This window comes from Homarus americanus, unplaced genomic scaffold (assembly GCF_018991925.1).
Source record: "Homarus americanus isolate GMGI-L3 unplaced genomic scaffold, GMGI_Hamer_2.0 scaffold2625, whole genome shotgun sequence".
NCBI classification, from domain to species: Eukaryota; Metazoa; Arthropoda; class Malacostraca; order Decapoda; family Nephropidae; genus Homarus; species Homarus americanus.
Window position 1 is genome coordinate 8,253 of NW_024712307.1, and position 22,463 is coordinate 30,715.

General features: G+C 36.7%; 1 protein-coding gene and 1 long non-coding RNA gene across 2 annotated transcripts in view; both read left to right on the forward strand.

The window, feature by feature from the left end:
• Positions 1 to 505: 505 nt before the first annotated feature.
• Positions 506 to 11,221, forward strand: LOC121859961. The gene is made up of 3 exons (XR_006087792.1): positions 506 to 531; positions 922 to 1,008; positions 11,144 to 11,221. It is a non-coding gene; the product is annotated as an uncharacterized LOC121859961 (long non-coding RNA).
• A 117-nt stretch (positions 11,222 to 11,338) lies between these two features.
• The window catches only part of LOC121859951 (symplekin-like), a 31,868-nt gene continuing 20,743 nt past the window's right edge, over positions 11,339 to 22,463 (forward strand). Inside the window, exon 1 of the mRNA XM_042356908.1 lies at positions 11,339 to 11,382. Coding sequence (XP_042212842.1) covers positions 11,346 to 11,382 — 37 coding nt within the window. The 5' untranslated portion in view covers positions 11,339 to 11,345. The remainder of the gene's footprint in view (positions 11,383 to 22,463) is intronic.

Sequence of the window (22,463 nt, forward strand, 5' to 3'; positions counted from 1 at the left end):
TGGACGATCAGGGTATTGATGACATCCTGTTGCGCTGTGGTGTTGTACAGCTGGACGATCACAGGGTATTGATGACATCCCTGTTGCAGCTGTGGTGTTGTACAGCTGGATGATCACAGGTTTTTGGTGACATCCCTGTTGCAGCTGTGTGTTGTACAGCTGGATGATCTCAGGGTATTGGTGACATCCCTGTTGCAGCTGTGGTGTTGTACAGCTGGATGATCACAGGGTATTGGTGACATCCTGTTGCAGCTGTGGTGTTGTACAGCTGGATGATCAGCGGTGGTATTGTCCGAGCTTTATGTTACTGCGGTTGGTATAAGCTGACACACTGAAAAAATTTCCATTCTTATGTATGTATTTTTTTTCAGCTGAATCTTCCTGATGAGATGCCTGCTTTGTTCAGTGCAGGGTACAGTCCTATCACAGCTGCTGGAACAGCACCACAAATACAGCATGGCACGCACTTATAGCAGCTCAGCTGACAGCTGGTGGTGTTGGACCAGGGTTGAGCAGACTAAGGATGATGAGGTATTACCAAAGACAGTCCTGTATATTAATTGTTAACATTTTTTATTTTTCAAGAATCACCAGAAATAGAAGCTTTATGAAATAATCAGATTTCAGTGAACTTGATGTTCTTAATCAAAACACATGTTAAATTACTAGTGTGTGTGTTGGACATAGGCCTGTATGAAAGGTTTGATCATTATTATATGAACCTGAAATTAAAAAGACTGTTTGACTTGTTATATTAATTGATGTGTTTAGAAAGAACGATTGATATGATTTTCATTAACAGGTAGTTTCTGAAAATGCATTGAACTTATGAACAAGAACTCTTTAAAATTAAGACTAATATTTTTTACAGGAACTACAGGCCTTTAGAAACTCCTTTAAGTAATATTTTCACCTTTGCAGGTTATTACTGGATATGACAGTGATGATGAGAGTAAAATATCAAGATTAGTGGGTGGCCAAGTGCAGGTGCAAGAAGATGCCATCCAGGTAATTATTTCTGTTCGTTTTGGCTTACTTTTTTCAGCGTACATATACAGGAATAAATATTTGGACAGATTGCACTAGTACAGTATTAAAAAGAGGATTTATAGAGATGGCCTTTAAAACTCAATCCATTTTGTTTATGCAGTATTCTTTCCATTTTTTATACTTGGCACCATTGAGGAGCAACCTGTGAATATTCCCACCCAAGCTTATGGGAGTTCCCCAGTAAACTAGAAGAAACTATTGCTCTTAACGAGAGATTAGAGCTCAAGTTTGTCCTAAGACATGAGAGTGTGGTGAGTGTTTATGTTGTGCTGCTTTTTCTTGCTACTGTGCATACTGCACCTCAATTGACACTGTCTTGACCCTTTTGACATGTATTTGGAGTCTACCATTAGTACTCTGAAATTGTCATTTGAGCACTAAATTGGCCCATTTTTGGCATTCATTTGGCCTATTTTTCATATTTATATTACTGAAATGTATTCCACACCAGAAGACAAACACATACTTGTTCTTTAAGTTCTAATGTACAGTAATGCTCATAACTTCCTAATATGATGAAAATCTGAAGCTTTGTTTACAAGTGGCGGGCAGTGTCACTCCTGTTGTTAGGCAACTCTGCGCTCCTGCCACGAAGGTGCAGCATCCATTTCTGGTGGTCGTTTCAAACTTTGGTGATGTATGTCTAACGTTGCATGAAAAAAATTGAGAGCTCTCAGCTGTGGGAGAAAATCGAAAACATTCTGTGACATTAAAATTTATTTGACTTGTCGAACAAGCGTCTAAAAGGTTAAACCAGATTGATAGTCTCAACCCTCTCATTCCAGCTGCCAGTCACATTCAGGGAAGGTTTCTTTTTCAATTTCTCTTCTAGTTTAGAAGTAAGCTAAGTTCAGTAGTATCGGTATTTTGCAAGAATGTGGACCAAGGCTATTGTGGAAAAGTTAATTTTTCAGAATTGTGTAGTAATACCCCATCTTCCATGACCACTGATAATTCTACAACTGTATGAGTGTGTGGTGTGATGTAGTACAAAAGTTCTTGTTTAACTAGTAACCAATTAAGAAGAATATGGCTGAACATCTCTATGTTTTAGGGTCTGAAAATTCCATAAATGAGGTCTTATTTAATTTAATGAGCAAAATTTTGAATAAAAACTGCTTACATTCCTGTCTGGGTCCAGGTATTTGTATTTATATATTTATTTTTGACTGTACTCTTGTTATTTTATTATTTAATCACTTAATGAAAATATTGAAATAATTTTCTTCTGTAGAGCACCATCTATTAACCTCTTCCCCAATCTCTTACTACTATCTGAACTTCAACTGACCAAACAACTTCACCCAAACCTTTTCAAGTCTCTAACTACAACCTTTATACCTCCTTCCATTCTAAGGAGGTGTATGAGCCTACTATGACTATTGGTCTTTGTTTCCTATCCTGTTCTCCAACCCCACCAACTATATATGGAACTCTTTGACTATCTCACTTCTTGCCATGAGTCGTTACTATCCACACACCTAACACGAGATCCTCTACCTGGGGATTTCAATGTACAGTAGCTAAAACAACTATCTGTGCAGGTGAGGGTCGATATACTCAAACTTTCGTGTGACTAGTGACAGCCCTTATATACCAAAATTTATAGTCCGTCTTCTCATATTGTTTCCCACACAGTATGCACAGTATTTGTTTTAGCTACTGTACATCACAGAGTGTGGCTTGGCTGTTCAAGGTGGGGTTTAGGCACCTCTTTTCCTTTCTTAATGATCTGGAACAAATAATTAAACACCCTACATGTGTTCCAGATCGTCTGATCAACTTACTAACATTCTTGATCTTTGTTTTACCTCTAACCCCTCATGATATTCATTTGCAATTTCTGCCCCCTTAGGGTCTTCTGGTCATAAATCTTATTTCTATTACCATATTTGCCATATATGATGCAGGGTTTTTTATTTTTATTTATTTATTTATTTATTTTTGTATTTATTTTTATTTTTATTTTTATGTATCACAAATTACCCTCGTCTAATGCTCCTATATTATGGATGGGTCTTATGGGAGGCGGCGCCATAGGCGGAGGTGCCTGCTAGGAGTCTGGGACGAGCAGTAGTCCACTAAGCACAAAAATTGTGTTACTAATTATAAAATACTGAAAAACAAGCCAAATAGTCACAATCTATTATCACAAACTTACGTCAATTTGCGAAGGCGTAAATAATGTTCTACATTGGCTTAACGCAGAGGAAGCTCACAACATCTCACTGTAACTCCTTCCCCAGCATACATAACCCACCAGATACAAGTCTTACATTATTCAATGACTGTTTTACCTTTAGAAACATTTATTTATTATCTAAATGAAAAATGCCCTAGAAAGATTAAGAAATGTCAACAGAAAGTTCAGCTGCCAGTCAGCCATTTGCAGTGAGTCGATGGCGCCAAACAATAGCGATGGTGCTACACCCTGGTGGCAGATCGCGACAACACAAAACATTACAGCCAAAAATCACGAGTCTCACATCCCGTCAGTAATTCTCTTGACCAAAATATAAACAAGCCACACAGCTGCTCTGATCAGAGGTACAGTTGAGTTAGCATAATGTTACTATATATGATTTCCTACTTGATTCGGTATAATTGTATTTACATGCACAAATTAATGTTTTCTTCTTCAAAACCACTTTAAAATCACTTTCAATAATTGTATGACATATCATACTAAAAAAAAATTCCACAAATTTCCTTGTAAAATAGGGGTGTGTCTTATATGCCGGCAAATACGGTAAATTAAATTGAGCACTAACCACCTCCCCCCCCCCTCTAAGCGCCAACTATGGCATTATCGGAGCAAACTGGTAATCCTTGCAAGAATTCTCCTCCAATTTTCCTTGGGATGAATGTTGCTTTTCCACTCAGGACACGTCGGTATGTGCTGACAGCATTGCTGGGTATTTTTTTATTTATGATTATTTTTTTTTATTTTTTATTTACTTTGTTTTTACGGGGATTAGTCCACCTGGGCACAGGTCACTGACCCACATCGGGGCCTGGGGACGAAAATGTAATTATAATAATATTAATTCAGATAAGTAATATTTAAAAAACAAATTCAAAATAAAAATAATAAAATAATAATGATAACATAATAATAATAACAACACTGCAGTAATAATAATAAGGAACCATAAAGAAATAAAATAAAAAGATCAAGAGTGAAACAATATTGTAAGTTGTGTTGTCAATAGTAAGAAACAATTGAGACCCTGCAACTGTGTGTAAATGAGGCAGAAAGTCAGATCAGCAACCTGGGACTTGGTCACAATTTTAGTGTGATGCCTTATGGCAGCAGGGTCTACCATTAGACAACACATTATGTTTCCAATATCCTCCCAGGCGGTGGTACCTCCCTGTCTGCCTACTACCTATTTATCCCATTTACCAAAACTTTCACTTTACAATCACGGCTTGATCGCTCCTGTTCTCTTACATGTAGGGGAGAGATAGAGTTATAAACTGTCTCCTTCTCCTGTTACTCACTCCTCTTTCATTACTTCTGGAATTGTTGTAAGGTTATTCTTACATAGGGCCAGCGGAACTTTATAAAAAAAAGGACCACTGATCTGACTAACTCTTCTTCTAGTAAATCCTTCTGGTCTTAACAAAAACATCTGTAACAACTTCTGCACTCTTCTTTTCCTCCTCTCTTCGACCTGATACTCTATAGCTAACTCTCCCCTGACAAAGCCAACCTCTTTGGCACCTTATTCTCCTGACGATTCCAACTCTATCCCTCCTACCTGGCTCCTACTGATCCTATGCACTTTCCTATAATCTCCACCCAGGGTTGCCGTGTGTTATCCAGTTTGGATGTAAATAAGGCGATGGACCAGATGGAATACCCCCACATATTCTGAGAGAGTGTGCTAAAATTCTGACTCCATTGCCTCAAACCCAAACTTTTCCTTCTTGAAGCATGCCATGGTTCAGCCCATCTCGAAGAAGGGTGACCATTCTATTCCCTCAAACTATCGCCCCATTGCCTAATTTCATCCCTCTAAGATTTTGGAAACTATCTTAAACTCTCGTTTTCTCCGTCACCTTGAACGCCTTTTCTTTAGTCGGATCACCAGTATGTCGGCAGGTGAGATCTACTGGTGATCTGCTCTCCTACTGCACCCATCTTTGGTCATCCTCTCTTAGGGATTATGGAAACTATCGCCATGGCCTCGACATCTCAAAGCCTTTGACGAGGTATGGCACAAGTCTTTGCTTTCTAAACTTCTCTCTTATAGTTTCTCTCCCCCACTTTGTTCTCTAATCTCTAGCTTCCTTGAGAACCGATCCATGGCAGTTGTTGTGGGGATCGATCTCTCATCTTTCTCTACCAGTAGTGGTATCCCACAGGATTCTGTTCTTTCACCTACTCTCTTCCTTCTTTTTATCAATGATTTACTTAACACTATGACTAATTCTATCCATTCTTCGCTGATGATTCTACTCTTCACTCTTCTTCACATTTTTCCTTCGCCCTAATTCTCAAACTAGATCTGTTTCTAGAGCTGATATCGTAACATCTACCAATGTGGATTTGTACAACATATCTGAATGGGGAGGTAAAACTCGGTTAATTCAATAGTAATGATACTCGCTGTTTACCATTTACACTTTCCAAATTAGAACATCTCCAACCAATCACATTTCAGGGTGCAATCATTCTGCCAAACTCTTAAAATAGATATGCTAGGCCTCACCATTTCTCAATGTCATGGAAGCCACACATCCAAATACAGTATTGCTAAAGCTGCCTCCCAAAAGCTGGGAATGCTGTACAGATGCAATAGCTACTTCACTCCTGAGCAGTTGTTTCAAGTTTATAAAGGATTCATTCTTCATAACTTGGAGTACTGCTCTCATATCTGGGGTGGTTCTGCTTATTAACTCTTCTCCTTTAGTTGAGAATCTCTCTTCCCTTTCTCTATGCCGCAGTGTTGCTACTCTGTTTTTACAGGTATTTTAACGGGCAATGTTCGTTGGATTTGGCATCCTGTATTACGCCCGGCAAGGCAGTGGGCTCGTAATACTGGTCTTGCGTTGCAGTTTCTGTGTGGATGTCGGTCACACTAAATAACCCTTTATAATACATCCTTCTTTCTCACACAGCCAAACTGTGGAATGCTCTGCCTTCTTTTGTGTTTCCATACTCATACACTGTCTCACTTCAAAAGCTGGTTTTCCGCATCTTTGTGGTGAAGATTAATAATACAACATTTGTCGATATAATGCGAGATACATTCCAAGAGAGGTCGCTTTAAACTGATCGCACTAAATCAAAGTGTTGTTTTAATGGAATAATTTAGTTTGGTACTTGAGAGAAACACAAAATACTAAAGACTGACAGTCTACCAGATGCACCTCAGCCCATCTCTAAAATAAACAAACATTGTTTTTGTAGTTTTATGTAAAAAAGCACTCATAAATCAACACAGTTAAAATTAAGGGATGCAAAATGGTTTGTTTACTGGCAGGGGAAGATGGGGGTGGGGGAAAAGGTGAGGTGTTATGTTTGACAGTTGATGCCAAGGTCTGGTGCTTATTTATTTATCTGTCCTTAAGAGTGACTTAAGTTTTCTCTTATAAAATGTCACTAAACTGACCTGGGAGAATATAATTAGCATTGCTGGAAATTCTTAAGATAGTGATTAGTTTGAATTATACATGCTATAGTTAGCATTACACATACAAATTTTAGTTTTAACTAATTTTATTACAAAGGGCTAAAATTTTTTTATCATCTTGTGCAAAATATATGGCGCTTATATTCAAATTATTCGCTGTCTTGCAAGGTTTCTAGCAATGCAAATCTCTAACAGTCTGTGATATTCTATAAGATAGAAACTGTAAGCCTATTCACCAACCCTGGCTGGGAAGATGGGGATGGAGGTGAAACAGTGACATGTTTGACAGTTGGCGCCAAGGTCTAGTGAAGTATTATTTGTTTATTTATGTCCTTTAGATTGAGTTTTAACTTTTTTAAATGTCAAGAAGTGACCGGGAGAATATAATTTACATTGCTGGAGAATTCTTATAAGATAATGATTAATTTGAATATAAACATGCAGTCAAGAATTCCCATGAGCGCCCTCCGTATTGTTTTGACTGTAAATGCCTGGTTAAGGACGTTCAGGTGACAGGCAAGTCGTGAGAATGATTGAAACCCGCCTCTTGACGATTCAATATTTATTGATGTGGTCAAAACCTGCAGAGGAGATGTTCATAATTACATGGTGATTCATCTGATACATTTTTAGTTAGTTCACATAATTTTATCTTAATTACAATTTATTAAACATAGTGACATAACACAAGTTCATAACTCTATTAATCTTAGCTTCACTTCATTCTTCATTATCTTATGACTCCAGGTTCGGCAGAAATGAGTAGGCGTTATTAGTCAACAATATTTCAGTACGAGGGTATGTCATCACTTAGGCTGTACTTACAAGTCGGTCAATGCAGATCAGTATGGTGTTCCAAGAGACAGTACTCGTAAATTGTCTCCGCACAAATTCTCTGACAGGATTGTGGGTCGGTGTTCACCAGTGCAAGCAGAAGGCTGGTCTTCCAGCATCACTAGAGGCGATCTGTCTCATGGCGGGGGGCAGCACCGCCACCAGTTGAAGACAGTCCACTCCAGCAGAACCAGGACTTGTCTATAAACACTTTTACCTCTGGATAGGTCCGCGCGAAAGATTTTATGGCATCACACGCCAGCTCTGTAGCTGAAGCCAGCAGCGATAACACATGCTATAGTTTGCACTAGACCAAAATTTTAGTAATCATTTAGTACATTATTTTGGTACATGTACAATACAGCTCTGCCCTTAGGACAGTGTATGGCCCTGAGAAACATGAGGCGCGAATTTTAAAATCGTACGCCAGATTGAGTCGAGGCAAAATAGGAATGATTCGCTTTAAATTAACTGTCAGTTGGTTGGAATGTTCAAGGAGGGCTACAGACTGGTGCCTGCACTTGGTGAGAGTTGTGAACTCTTGGAACAATCTGCCAAAGTGTTGTGACTGCACCGAAGAGTGAGCTCTTTCAAGACCAGACTTGACCAACACTGGAGCAGGTTCAGGTACATTCAGGGCGGTGCATGCCCAGTACTCCAACAGTGCGTAACAGGCGGACCGATCGCCCAAGTGATTCGTGATCATTTGGTGAAGAGGATAAAAGTAAGGAAAAGTAACAGAGACGGGACGATCGCCTAGCGGCTAACGAGCCGATCAATGGTGAAGAGTAAAAGAAAGAAAACATTGTCCTTAATTGTGGGTGTCGTTAAATCAATAATCTTAAATTGAATCACTTTTACAGACATTCTATTTTATTTTTATTTCTTTTACTCTGATCCCCAGACCCCATTGTGGGTTGATGACCTGTGCCTGGGTGGGGTATTCCCTGGGGGAAAAAAGGACTTCTACCAAACATGATGTTTAAGAGGAATAATAATCACCTAATAAGGTGAGGGCCAATTTTATCATTCACTGTTACAAAGCTTATGATTGTCCTGTTCAATATACAGTAAACCCTCAAAGATCCGGACAACAAATTTGGGGGTTCTGGGCTAAAAGCCTCTAGAAGTTTCCCAAAAAACATTCCCAAACTAGAGCAAAGAACATTTTTGCTAGGCGCTACTTGACCCGTTAGTTTTTTTTTTTTTTTTTTTTCTTTTTTTTATGGGGATTGATAACCACTGGCACAGGTCACTGACCCACATCGGGCCTGGGGCAAATGTAATAATAATAATGATAATAGTTCAGATAAGTAAAGTTTATAATAAAATATAAAAATACAGATAATAAGTCATGATAACAATAATAATAATAATAACAACACTGCAATAATAATAATAATGAACCATAAAAATACAAAAACAAAATATAAAGAGTGAGAAACAATATATGCATGTTGTGTTGTCAATGGTAAGAGAAACAGTTGAGACACAGGTGCCCGAGGAGGTGTGAAACATAAACAGAGTTGACAATTGTTGTTTGTGGGAATATTATTTCATTCACTCTAGTATTATACAATGTTTTATTATGTTATCATAGGTAAATGCTTTGCTTATATATGGCAATTTGTTTATCACTACATAAGAAGTGTATTTTTGGTGTTTCTTATATCATTTATTAATTGCCGGAAAATTGAACAATTGGCTTTTCAGACAGGTGGTCCTCCCTTTTAGTCTGGATCTTTGAGGGTTCACTGTATGTGCATTTTATTGTGCCACTTTACCTGTAACTCATGCTAATCACTGTTAAGTTATGAGCTATAATTTTAAAGAATACCCAAGGAAAACCATGGCTACTGTAATAATGTCTAGAAATACAGTAGAGCCTTGCTATTTGGTTGTTTGCCCTGCAGGTCTACTTTCAGATGACTTTAGCGAGGCAAGCTCTGTAAAATGGTCAAAGTACTGTACTTGACTATTTATTGGTTGGTGCTAAATTAGTTCCCTCAGAGTTTAGTATTGGTACAGCGCAGAAGAATGCAGATGCCATTTTCTCTTTTTTGAGGTCATAGAGTCAATCTACAAGAGTCCATTGTCCTGCAAATTTATACCTTGCTGCTCTTATGACTGTATGTCTCAGTATGTGTACAAGAAGCCCTCAGGCTATGAACGGATTGTGTTCCAAATATTTTATTTTAAGTGTTTGTAAGTTGTATGTTTGCAGCTTGGAACTCAATTTTTCATGAAATGTTATAGATGATGGTTAGTTTCCAAAACAACAGACAAAAGCCTATATAACCCTTAATTTAACTAATATTATGTTATGGAAGGCCCTGTTTAACAAGTTAAATGTTTTTCAATAAGTGTTTGTTAAGTGAATTCTTGTTTAACAGGACCTGTATTCTTATCGGATCCCATATTAAGCTAATGTCCTTTCTTGCCGGAAATTTTTTGACTCAAAACCAATGGTATAACTTGAATACACTCCAGCCAAAGAACAAGATGAAACACTATTGTAGTATATAGTGCTTGCCGTTTCTAAATAATAATGTTGTGTGGGCCTAGCATTGTTGGTTGAAGGTGTAGATGGTTATTGCTTGGAGGGACAGTGGCATCTTCCTGCCTTTCCATCAGGGACAACTAGTTGCTGATTGTGCACACTGTTGACAACATATCATACACAGTTTTTCACTATCCAGTGATTATACTGCATCTAGTTACATCTCCTAGGTGTCTTCTTTGGACTTACCATTGTTAGAGTTGATTATGTAAATAGCAAGAAATGAACAAACAAAGGCAGAGCACATTCTGTGAGGCCGAGAACATGTTGATAAACAGATTCCAACTTGCCTAGGCTCACTTGCTCCAGGCAAGGTCAGCCTACCTCTGATTTCACATTAGAATATAGAAAATGGGCCAAAGTGCACTAGCCTGTCTGGCCACTCAGCCAATGACAAGGAGGACTATTCCAACTCCAGAATGTGATAATGCAATCTGGTTCACTCGGACTATGCTCATTTAATGGAATACTGTACAATCTGGTTTGATGAATTTTCATACCATAAAGCACTGCTCATTAAACCCAAAATACCTTGGTTCGCCAATTGAAAGTGCAGGATAGAGTCAGTTAGCAGCTCACTGTGCCCTTCAGCATCAGAGGGATTCTTTCCTTTCCCCTTATCAGGGTCTAAAACATCTCACTTTCTGATTCTATATTTGCTGTTCTCAGGCCTGATTACCAGTCATGGTTTGGATATGTCAGTTCAAATATGTTTTGGTCTTTATTCATATATATTGAGTAGCCTTGATGAGTGTACATAAAGTTATGGTTTTGCAAGTGTTTCCATGGGAAGAAACATGCAGATTTAGTATTTCTTTCTATTTTACAGTGGTTATGCAGAGATCATATTTGAATGTTATTATTTGTTACTGTGCCTGTATATTCTTAAAAATGGAGAGAGAGCAATAGTCAGAATGGTTTCTTTATCTCTGTCACACTTGAGTTAAAGCGTACATCCAATCGTAGTGTGATGAGGGTGGTAGCATTGACCTTAATTGGTTAATGCTCAAATTTTCAGAAAAGGAATAACACTCATTATAATTATTGATACCCACAGTCAGGACCAGTGCTAGTTCCAGCAGGGGTGGCTGGAAGAACTATGAGACTCAAAGTGAAGACCATGAAGTTGGGGGAGAGGTCACCAAGCCATTATTTGCTGCTGGCAACAACAAGATGCAGTTATTACTTTTTTAAGACTTTTACGGCTATGACAAGTTGATGCTCTTGATGCATCAAAAGCACCACAAGAGATCCTTACAATGCTCTCAGGATCTATGTCATCAAAGGAATGTGAAGGTCAGGTTATATTATGTAATTATAGTTTGTAAAATTATTTAATACAGTGTTATGACAAAATTTCAATACAGTACTAATGAAATCTACAGTGTGCCAGATATGCAAATTATCTGGTTTTCTGTAAATCACTTCCCATGCCTCCATCATGAAATCACAAAGCTTTCTGTGCTTGAAGTTCTTGAGGTATATTACAGATCAATAAAATTTACTGGTGAATAGCTGGTAAGCTTGTAGTCCAATCAAGGCAGATGTAAACCATTTATTACAACAGACAGGAATGAAATAACTTTACCAAACCAAATCTCTTCCCTTGCTGATATCACTGTGAGCTTCTTTTTTAGTCTCTGTGGGGGCATGTTGGAATCCTTCAGATCATTTGATAGACAGCTAATTGAAATTGAATTGTTTCTATCTGAAGTAATTTTAGGTGATTCTCATGAGTACATTTCCTAATTCCTGGCTGATCTCCATCTCACTACATCAACTAGATTTCTCAATGAGGCTTGTATTAAGACCCATTACCCAGCTAATGTACTTTTAGTAATGAAACCAGGGTTCTCATCCCCTATTTAAGTCCTCACATTGAATCACTATGAAATGCTGGTTAACACACCCTTGCAGCATGAACTTTATGGCTTACTGTCACTTACTCACATAATAGTAAAGAATATGTACTTACAATTGTTTCTTGTACTGTATCATGGGTTTGCTTATAAATAGAGTTAAGAAAAATAATATATATTTTCAGACAAGCAGCCAGTTGCAACCAGGTAGGTAGGTGGCCAGTGGTTCAAACTGCATATTTTGCTGGCATGATAATATGTTGACATTATATTTTTGTATTTTATTGTAGACAACTAGACGGATCTGTTGTGGACCAGATTCAATTTTATATTTCTTTTTTTTCTTCATATTTAGTGGACATTATCTTAAATTTTTAACAGTCTAACGAATGAATTTTATGACCAGCCCATTTGGGAGATTGAGCTGGTCAGTATTGTTTTTGTGATGATAGGTAGCACTGGTTCTTGCATATGGTGATTAGAGGTGGTGCTGGTGATACACCCAGGTTTAATGAGAATTTAAGCTGTTTCCCTCCTCCATTTCTGCTGAGGGAAGACAGAGGTGAGAGTACTGTAGTATCAAGTGTAACCAGAAGAGTTATGGGTCTTGTGGTAGGTGGTAGGTTGGGCCTTAGTAAAGGATTTTTGAAACAAAATCAACAGAACTTTTAAAATTTTTTTGGTTTGACTCTATTTGAAAGCGGACGGGCTCTTTTAGCCCCTCTCTCAGCCTATTCCTTGCAATATTCAGCTAAATACATACAGACTTCCTTATTCTCCTACAAAACTTATGAAAATATGAAAAATATCCTAATTGTTTAATTACTATTGTCCTTTCCATTCAATGAATTTATTGATTTATGGAAATGAACGTGAAACAATATAAAACTGGGAGACAAACAATTGGAGAAGATGGTGCTGGCACACGCTTGACTGCAGGATAACATTCACGGCTCTGGAGTCCTATATCCTTTCCCCCACCTGGCCCATAAGCCACCCCCTGCTCTGTAGCTAAAATACAGTTCTCCCGACTTACGACGGGTTAGGACCCAAATCCAGGTCGAATCAAATGCTAAATAATACATAGAAAATCTAAAATGGTGTCTTTTTCACAGCACCACAAAACTCTCACTTTAAGCTTACCTTAAAGGAATTACAAACGAAAATTTGTCAGTACACAGCGCAATCACTGACTTGGGACTCGAAAAATACGTGCAGTGGGGTATGCTATAACGAACATAATTGGTTCCAGAACCTTGCTCTAGTATAGCATTCGTTCGATATAGGATTAATCCGTTCCAGGCCCCCAAATACAACCACTTAACACTGAAAAAAATGTGGAAAATAAAAATACGTACTTTATCTTACCTTAGTGTTATTCAGCATGCAGGTACCCCTAAACACTGGCACATCACTATTACTTCCACTGAGTCTTGGCTTAAGGTCCTCAAACAATTGTTTAGCTTCTCACAAATTATAGTTCACTAATGTTACCACCTCGCCATTTCTTTTCCTTTATCCACACATAAGAGTAATTTTCATCTCTTCAATCACATTACACTTTGCTTTGCTAAGTCTAAAGATTCAGCTATCTGCACAGTTTTTAACTCCTTTATTTTTTCAAAAATCGCATATATAGTTTGATTTAGCCATCCCATATTTATCACTAAGTTTTAATGCTTCTTCCATTCTCACGCTTTTACAATTTCTTTTCTTAGTTTCAAGGGTTATTAGCTTTTCACCGCTATGGACGACTATTGTTACAATTGTAATACTTGTATAACAAATAGTTATACAAATAACGCGACCACATCAAAGACGAATTTCAACAAAATAGTGGTGCAATTGGCTACACAAGAGACAAAGACGGCGCCTGACGCCTTGTTGGGGTCGCGTACAACAATATTTCTCGCGCCCAGGCGAAATAGTCCCGTATTCATCCATTCGTAGGAGTTGCTATAAGACATTCTCAATTTTATAGGTAAACCGCTCGTATAGGAATATTCGTGAAGTAGATCCTGCTATAGCATACCCCATCTGTAATTTGACAAAATTTTGGTACGACTGAGGCGGTCGATGTCCGTGGTCGTAAGTTGAGGTAGGGTCGCTGGGGAGGAGCTGTAACTGTTTGGTTCCTGAGCCTTACCTCCCGGACTGTAGCCATGTACTAGTGCTTATATATATCTACCATTTATGATAATATTTAAAACTTCTAACACAGAAGTGCTAATGCTTTGGAAATTATTTGCATTTTGATAGTTCAGATAATTATTTAACATTATTTTAGATAATAACAGGTCTGCTTTCCAATTGTGAACACACTTATTTTTAATTTCTATGAACCAATCGGCAATTAGTATAGAAAAGGGCGCTATGGGGCAGATTAGCATGGAAATACTTATAGCTCTTTTCTCATTTTTTCTACTTCCTATATACTGTATATGTGTGGTATTTTAATTATATCCCTATATGCAAAATCATGTAAGGAATCTGAAGAGCAAATAAAAATATGAAAACGAAAACAAATGCATGTCTTGTGTAGTATAATTTGAAATTTATCATTGCATTTGCAATCAACTTACGCTTAATTATATAAAACAATTTTCTTAAAGTAAATTATATCGATAATATAATGCGTGAGAATCTCAGCTTCCTTTTGCAGTAACAAAAACTCACTAAGATAAATAATAATGGGTATAATTGATTTTAGAAAATATAAGGCAGTCGAAAACATTTTATCCATACCGCTTACTCGATTTCATTCTGAGTTGATTATCGCTTTGAAAATAATTAGTTTCAATATTTTATTTTCTGGCTGTTTAGTTCATTTCTTGAGAGAGTTTATACTGTTGTAAGAATTTATGGGCTGTATATTGTAATTTCATGAATTTATAAAAATAAAGCGACGGAAATGCACTGAGGGTGGGGGAGGCGTGGCGACTGTCAGTTGTTTCTGTAAGTCTTAGAATACTTCGATATTTCAAGATGAAAGATTCATAACCCTTCCTCCACTTATCGCGATTTCATAATTTTGCACAAACGTTCAGAACTAACATGCCTTCCTGACTTATGACAACCCGACATACGACGCCATGGTTGTATGAAATATTTACATTAAGTATTTTCGACTCGACGTTAGTGATCGCTTATGTATTGACAAAATTTGTTTGTAATTCACTTTAAAAATGGCTGGCAAGCATAAAAGAGTTTTGTGGTCTGAGAAGAAAAAGAGACACCCATTTTAGAATTTCTATTATTTTCGCTTTTTCGACTATGACCAATTCTACACGACTGGACTTGCCTGGACGGAACCGTCAGAAGTCGAGGAGAGAATGTATTCTCTCAAACTGCCACAATAGTCACATTTTCCTCTACTGAGAATACTGTACCGATATTTCAAAAATTAGTTAAAAAAGTGTTCTTCCAATTTACCCTGTTCACTTTCTGAATTTGTTAATATCAGCTAGACTCACTTAGTGGGGTTAGGGACCCAAATCCAGGTCTAAAGTCCGAATGGTCGTGAAGTCCGACATGATAGAAAAAAATGATTATTTTTTTTTTTTAATAAAATATCTACAATGAAATACAGTACAGTAAAAGTAATAAATAATGAGGAATGGATACAGTACAGTGAAAATAATAAATAATAAGGAATGGATACAGTGTGACTGAGCCCTCCTTTTAATGTAGTCAGCTATGCATGGGGCCCCATAATTTTCAATTATACATGGAGACTACATTAACTGGAAACGTTGCATAGAAATGTGCCATTTGAAAAATGGTCACAACTGCAGCGGTCAGAAGTCCAAGCAGTCAAGTCGGATCACCTGTATATTTTATTTTACATAGAAAAGATGCACCACTTGTGTAAGATTTGCAATCAGTAAACATAGTGCTGATAATTTTTATTGAGTGTACATTAATGTTGAAGTATTATGTACAGTAATGTTGTACACCACAAAAAATTATTCGCACCCTGAGTGATACAATATGACACGGATGCCAATAATTTTTTAGTGGGTGTACACCCAAAAAGTATTGATATACAATGTGTCACAATGGATGAATATTTGATCACTAAATGTGCTTCCTGCATTATGTTGGTAGACCTGCCTTAGTATCTGTGAGTTGCCGGTTATTATTTCTGGCATTTGTTATTATGGTGAATCACAGTGTGATCTTTAACAGATAATATAATGATATTAATGTATCGAAAATATATCAACGGCGTTCAAATAGTGTGTGTTTACGCTGGAAATCCCTGACCAATACAATTACCCGAGCCTCATTGGAAGACACAGCTTGTACAACAGACATGGAGAAATGTCACTTTCTGAATAACAGCATAGCTATAAATCGATGATTGTTATCATTATGTTTACCTCATTGTAAGTGTAATAGGTACATTATAATAGTCATATAGTGCCAATGACTATTAAATAATAACACTAGGTTAGGCAGTGACAATACATTCTAGGAAATGAAAACAATATTCAGAGATCTTTTTACTTTTTAATGTTAATATTAGAGTTTCAATCTATCAATGTTTAGTATATCCATCCTCTGTGTTGCCTGTGATGTCTCCATAGTGGCTGTCAATCCTATGAGGACTAGACCACATTTAGTGTGTATCAGATAATGTTAAGTTGCCAGCACGATCATGAGATGATACGTTATATTACCTTATCACTTGAAGTTGAAATACAGTGAATCATAATGCTATTGTAACTGAATATGGCAATGAATAAAATATCGGTTTTACTCTCACTCTTCAACTTACGCCTACTTGACTTTTACCACTTCGACATACGACCGTCAGTCGGACCAAAATTTTGTCAAATTATGTATTTAGTCCCGACGTTAGTGATTGCGCTTGTGTACTGACAAAATTTCGTTATTTCACTCTTAAAATGGCTGGCAAGTTTAAGTGTGAGAGTTTTGTGGTGCTGAGAAGAAAAAGAGACAATTTTAGATTTTCTATGTATTATTTAAGCATTTTTGACTTACGACCATTTCACGCCTGGATTTGGGTCTCTACCTCAGTTAAGTCGAGGAGCAGCTGTACAGTGTTTCATATTTCGTTCAAGCGATTCCATTATAACCTCAGTTCATGAAACATAGTGACGTTATATTCCTATTTGAACCCATCCCTGAGGGCTGAAATACAGTAGGCTCTCATATTTGGACACCTATTTAGACTAGAAAACCTCATGAATTCAAATCGCCCAAATTTAAATACAACTTTTGGAGAAAATTAATTTGAGTCTGGTATTTTCGATGTTAATGTAATTTTGCTTTTATTTAACCTACTTTTTTGGGCTGATTATTACCTGTAATAAAGCAACATCCTAATAAACCAAACGAAAAGTTAAATAAAAACTAAAAACAACACAGAGAAATATGTTCATGTAGCTTCAGGTAGAGTTGAACCTGATGACTTGGCAACTTTGTCATCCAAAACGTACACAACAACATTGGTTGTCCTTATGTTTTGAACCACCAACGGTGGTAGAATTTTTGTTTTAAATTCAGAAACATTAATTAAAATATATATGAACAGTAAATAAGTGTTTTCATATTCTTATGTAGAGTAATGATGATATGTTTCACATGCAGACTTACATACGCTCTCACTTTTTTTTACCATTAATGGTTAGTACTTCCATTTTTCTATTTATTAACATTAAATAGCATTTAAAACAAACCATATTAATTTTTTATAACATTTTTACTAGCTACAACCAGGGTCTTATTTTCTCTGTTTATATTCAGAACCAATGAGTCACTGTTTTGAAACATTGACGTAAAAACAATGCCGCTTTGTTTCTCGCGGTTTTTTAATATTCTAGATATTATTAATGAATTGTATTGTTCATTTTGCACACATAAAATTAATTCAACCAAAAAGACATTCAGTAATAAACAATAATGAATCTTGTTGACAAGAGAAATGACGCTGTTTACACGACGTGCACATCTGAAATGTCAAACCCGTCAAATTCAGTCACTGCGTAAATGAAATTGTGTATAGTTAACTCACTTTACAGCTAATGTAACTGTGAGGTCCATGAAAGTGAGAATAACAATGATATTGACTGAAAGAGAGTCCTCAAAAACTATTTTGACGCACACAAACTATGTTGTGAATTTTATCTTAACTTTATGATGGTATGAAAAACAAGTAATATAGAAGAGGTTAGTTAGGAAAATAAAGGTTAACATAGAAAAATAAAGGAAGGTTAGAAAACTAAAAGTTATGGAACACCGTTAGTAGAAGAGATGGGTCGGATACGGAATGGAGATCAGGTGAATCACCATTACTAGGTGAATCACCATCACTGTCATTTCTACAGTTGTCAGGCTGACAAATCCTCAAAGTCATCTTCACTGCCACTATCACTGGCTGCTTGGCTGGTTGCGGGCGAAGAACCGGTTATGCTTTTTACGGCTGGTGTTTATGTTGTCGATACACCGTGATGCGCCCATAGCTCACCAGCCGGGTATGAAGACTTCATAGCGTCATTGTCATTGTCGCGGAAAGGAAGGACTTATTTCTGCACACCCATGGCACCTTAATATCACGAGTGAGTTAAACTGTGTTCTGGAGACTGAACCTTCTTTTCTCCTCTTCACTGACGTGATCTTCTTCCAACATCTCGTCGGCAGTCACTTCAGGATCTCTGATCACCTCCAAACAACACATTAAAAAAATTTGACGGCGGAAACTCGAATTTCGACGGGTTTGAACGGCCCACCAACGTTCAGACGATGTGCACAATCGTATAAACAGCGTCATTTCTCTTATGTACAAAAGATTCATTATTGTTTATTACTGAAAGTCTTTTTGAATGAATTAATGTTTGTGTGTGCAAAATAAGCAATACAATTCATTAATAATACGTAGAATATTAAAACACGAGGAAATGAGACAGCATTGTTTTCGTTGATTACAAAACCAGTGACTGACTGGTTCTACATATAAAACTGAAGAAAATACGACCCTGGTTGTAGCTGTAGTAAAATTAATATGGTTGTTTTAAGTAATGTTATTTAATGTTAATAAATGGAACAATAGAAGTAGCTAACGATAATGGTAAAGAAAAAAGAGAGATCGCGTATGTAAGTGTGCATGCGCACACATGAAAACATATCGTCATTACTTTACATAAGAATATGAAAGCAACACATATTTACTGTTCATATATATTTTAATTGATGTTTCTGAATTTGTTTTTATTGAATTAATGTTTGTGTGTGCAAAATTAACAATACAATTTATTAATAATACAGTCGACCCTCGTTAAAACGGACTAATAGGAGGGGAAGGGTGTCCGTTTTAGCCAATTGTCCGAATTAACCGATTTAAGGGTTAATATTGCATAATATTGCATTATACAGCTATGTGTATGTTTATTTGAGTGCCCTGTCATAGGAGTCCGTTTTCTCTCACTTCAGGACGCCTGAGTCGTCCGTTTTCTCTTAATCTTAGAGTGCACCAGTGACTTTGTTATTCCTTAGCAGTGACAGCATTTGATGTTGCAATTATTGAGGCAACTTAGTTATGTCTGATTACAGTTGGAATATTCAAGATCCATTGTGAGTGATGTTTAAAGCTTCAACTGTCTTTATGGTTGGTAAAACTTGTCAAATCTGTCAGTCTGAGTGGCATGTGTGAGGCCTTGTGTTTGTACAACCGCTAAATATATATATATATAATGTTGTGGTAACTATCAGAAACACACATAGGCATGACGAGGTTTATTACAAAGTGATGAAAATTATACGATCAATACTGTACAGTGGGTAGTCCACAAAACATGTAGCCATGTCTCTTTATTTGAGTGCCCTGTCATAGGAGTCCGTTTTCTCTCACTTCAGGACGCCTGAGTCGTCCGTTTTCTCTTAATCTTAAGAGTGCACCAGAGACTTTGTTATTCCTTAGAAGTGACACAGAATTTGAAATTGCAACCCCAATTGCAACTGGGACAATCCCAGAACCAGAAATTTGATATGGACAGTTCAGATTTCGTCCGTTTTATCCGAAATCCGGATTAAAGGAGTCCAAATTAACGAGGGTCGACTGTACGTGGAATATTAAAACACACGAGGAGACGAGACGGCTGCCGGCATTGTTTTTGTTAAAGCTTACAAAACCAGTGACTGATTGGTTCTACATATAAAACTGAAGAATATAAGACCCTGATTGTAGCTGTAGTAAAATTAATGTAAAAAAATTAATATGGTTGTTTGAAGTACCTGTAATGTTATTTAATGTTAATAAATGGAACAATATAAGTAGCTAACAATTAATGGTAAAAAAAAAGTGAGATTGCGCGTATGTAAGTGCGCACATGTGAAAACATATCGTCATTACTGTACATAAGAATATGAAAGCAACACTTATTTACTGCTCATATATATTGAAGGGTTAAATGTTGTATTCCGTATAGACAAGCAGAGAGAGAGAGAGAAAGAGCAGCCAAACTGCCAGATGTAAACAAACCTTAATTTCCCGCGGCTTTGTTGTTGTTGTTTTTTTTACGGGGATTAGCCCACCCGGGCATAGGTCACTGACCCACATTGGGGCCTGAGGGGCAAAAATTTAATACTCCTGTAATAATAATAATAATTCAGATAAGAAAAAAAAATCCGGGTCATAAGTCCGACAGATAAAAAAAAAATCAAAATTTTTTTTTTCAATTTTTTTTTAATAAAAAATCTACAATGAAATACAGTACAGTGAAAGTAATAAATAATGAGGAATGGATACAGTGTGACTGAGCACTTAACCTTTAATGTAGTCAGCTGAATGCTCATGGGGCCCCCATAATTTTCTAATTATACATGGAGACTACATTAACTGGAAACGTTTCGGTATAGAAAATGCGTGTCATTTGAAAAAAAAAAAAAAGTCACAACTGCAGCGGTCGTAAGTACCGATGGTCGTAAGTCCAAGCAGTCATAAGTCGGGGACTACCTGTATATATATACAGTGTAAATGCTATAACGAACGGATCCTACTACGAATATTCCTATAACGAACGGTTTTACCTATAAAAGTGAGAATGCTATAACGAACGAAACTCCTACAACGAACATTATTTAAAAAATTTTTTTTTTTTTTTTTTACTAATTGTTTTTTTTAATACAAGCATTAATGATACTCTTTATTTCAGGGGTTTAGATGCATATTTATGCACTTTTTTACAATTTTTACAATTTTATATTATATTTTTCAGTGTTAAGTGGTTGTATTTGGGGGCCTGGAACGGATTAATCCTATAACGAACATGGTTCTAGAACCAATTAGATTCGTTATAGCACACCCCACTGTACTGTAGTTTCTACCCACCATTTGTCTTACTATTAAGTATATCTCACCTCTAGCATCTGCAAATGCACCTCTTTCATGCTCATTTGCCCTATAAACTTCTCTTCTAGCCCCTCCAGGCATGCCTCTTGTCACCACCCATCTTCCAAATCTTATAAAATAATCTTTTCTTCATATCTTTGTCCACTTCATCATTCCACCACCATGTTACTAAATGCCTGGCTGTGCCCTTCATGGCTCAATTATGTTTCTACTTAACATTTCAGATACAAATTTACTGAAGATACATTAATCTTCTGATTTTGAAGCAATATATTGCATGGCTTCTCAATCTTTCATCTTAACCCTACCTGGTGCAGGTGCCTGGCATCGGTATCTATTGCCATAAGTAAAGGGGCGAGTAATAATTGAGTGTTAAGTTCTGGCAACCATTATGGCCAGAATGTCAAACAGCACAGTTTATTTTTTTATTAATTCTTCAGTCCTTCTTCCAGTGTAATAAATAACTTGCAAATTTTTTTCTGTACATTCTAACGAGTTTGTTACGATACTTAAGTACGTATAGATATATAATGTACATAATACAAACATGTATCTGGTGTAGGTCTCACGCATCTGTACAGTATCTATAGTTTGTAATGCAGTGCGTTAAGGGCATCTGTAGGCTGAGGCGAGCGTTATGGCCAGGTTATCGTACCGCACTTTTTTTCATTTTCTATTTCTTCCTGTATCATAAATAATTTACATATTCTTCAATACATTCTTACGAGTTTGCAACAATACTTATGTTTAGGACTTATGTATAAGTAATATGCATACTGTATAAATTTATACAAAGTGAAATCGGGATTATTGACTTGTAATCTTATAGCGATTTGATTTGATGTAAGTAAATAACAGAGACACAGAGAGTACAAGGAAAATTGTCAAGATTATCAAGAAAATTATAAGATCATTTAGTGTATACAGCTAGACCCCGACTTACGATGGGGTTAGGGACCCAAATCCAGGTCGTAAGTCCAAATGGTCGTAAGTCCGACATAGATTAAAAAAAAAAAAAAATTAATAAAAAATCTACAATGAAATACAGTACAGTAAAAGTAATAAATAATGAGGAATGGATACAGTACAGTGAAAGTAATAAATAATAAGGAATGGATACAGTGTGACTGAGCACTTACCTTTAA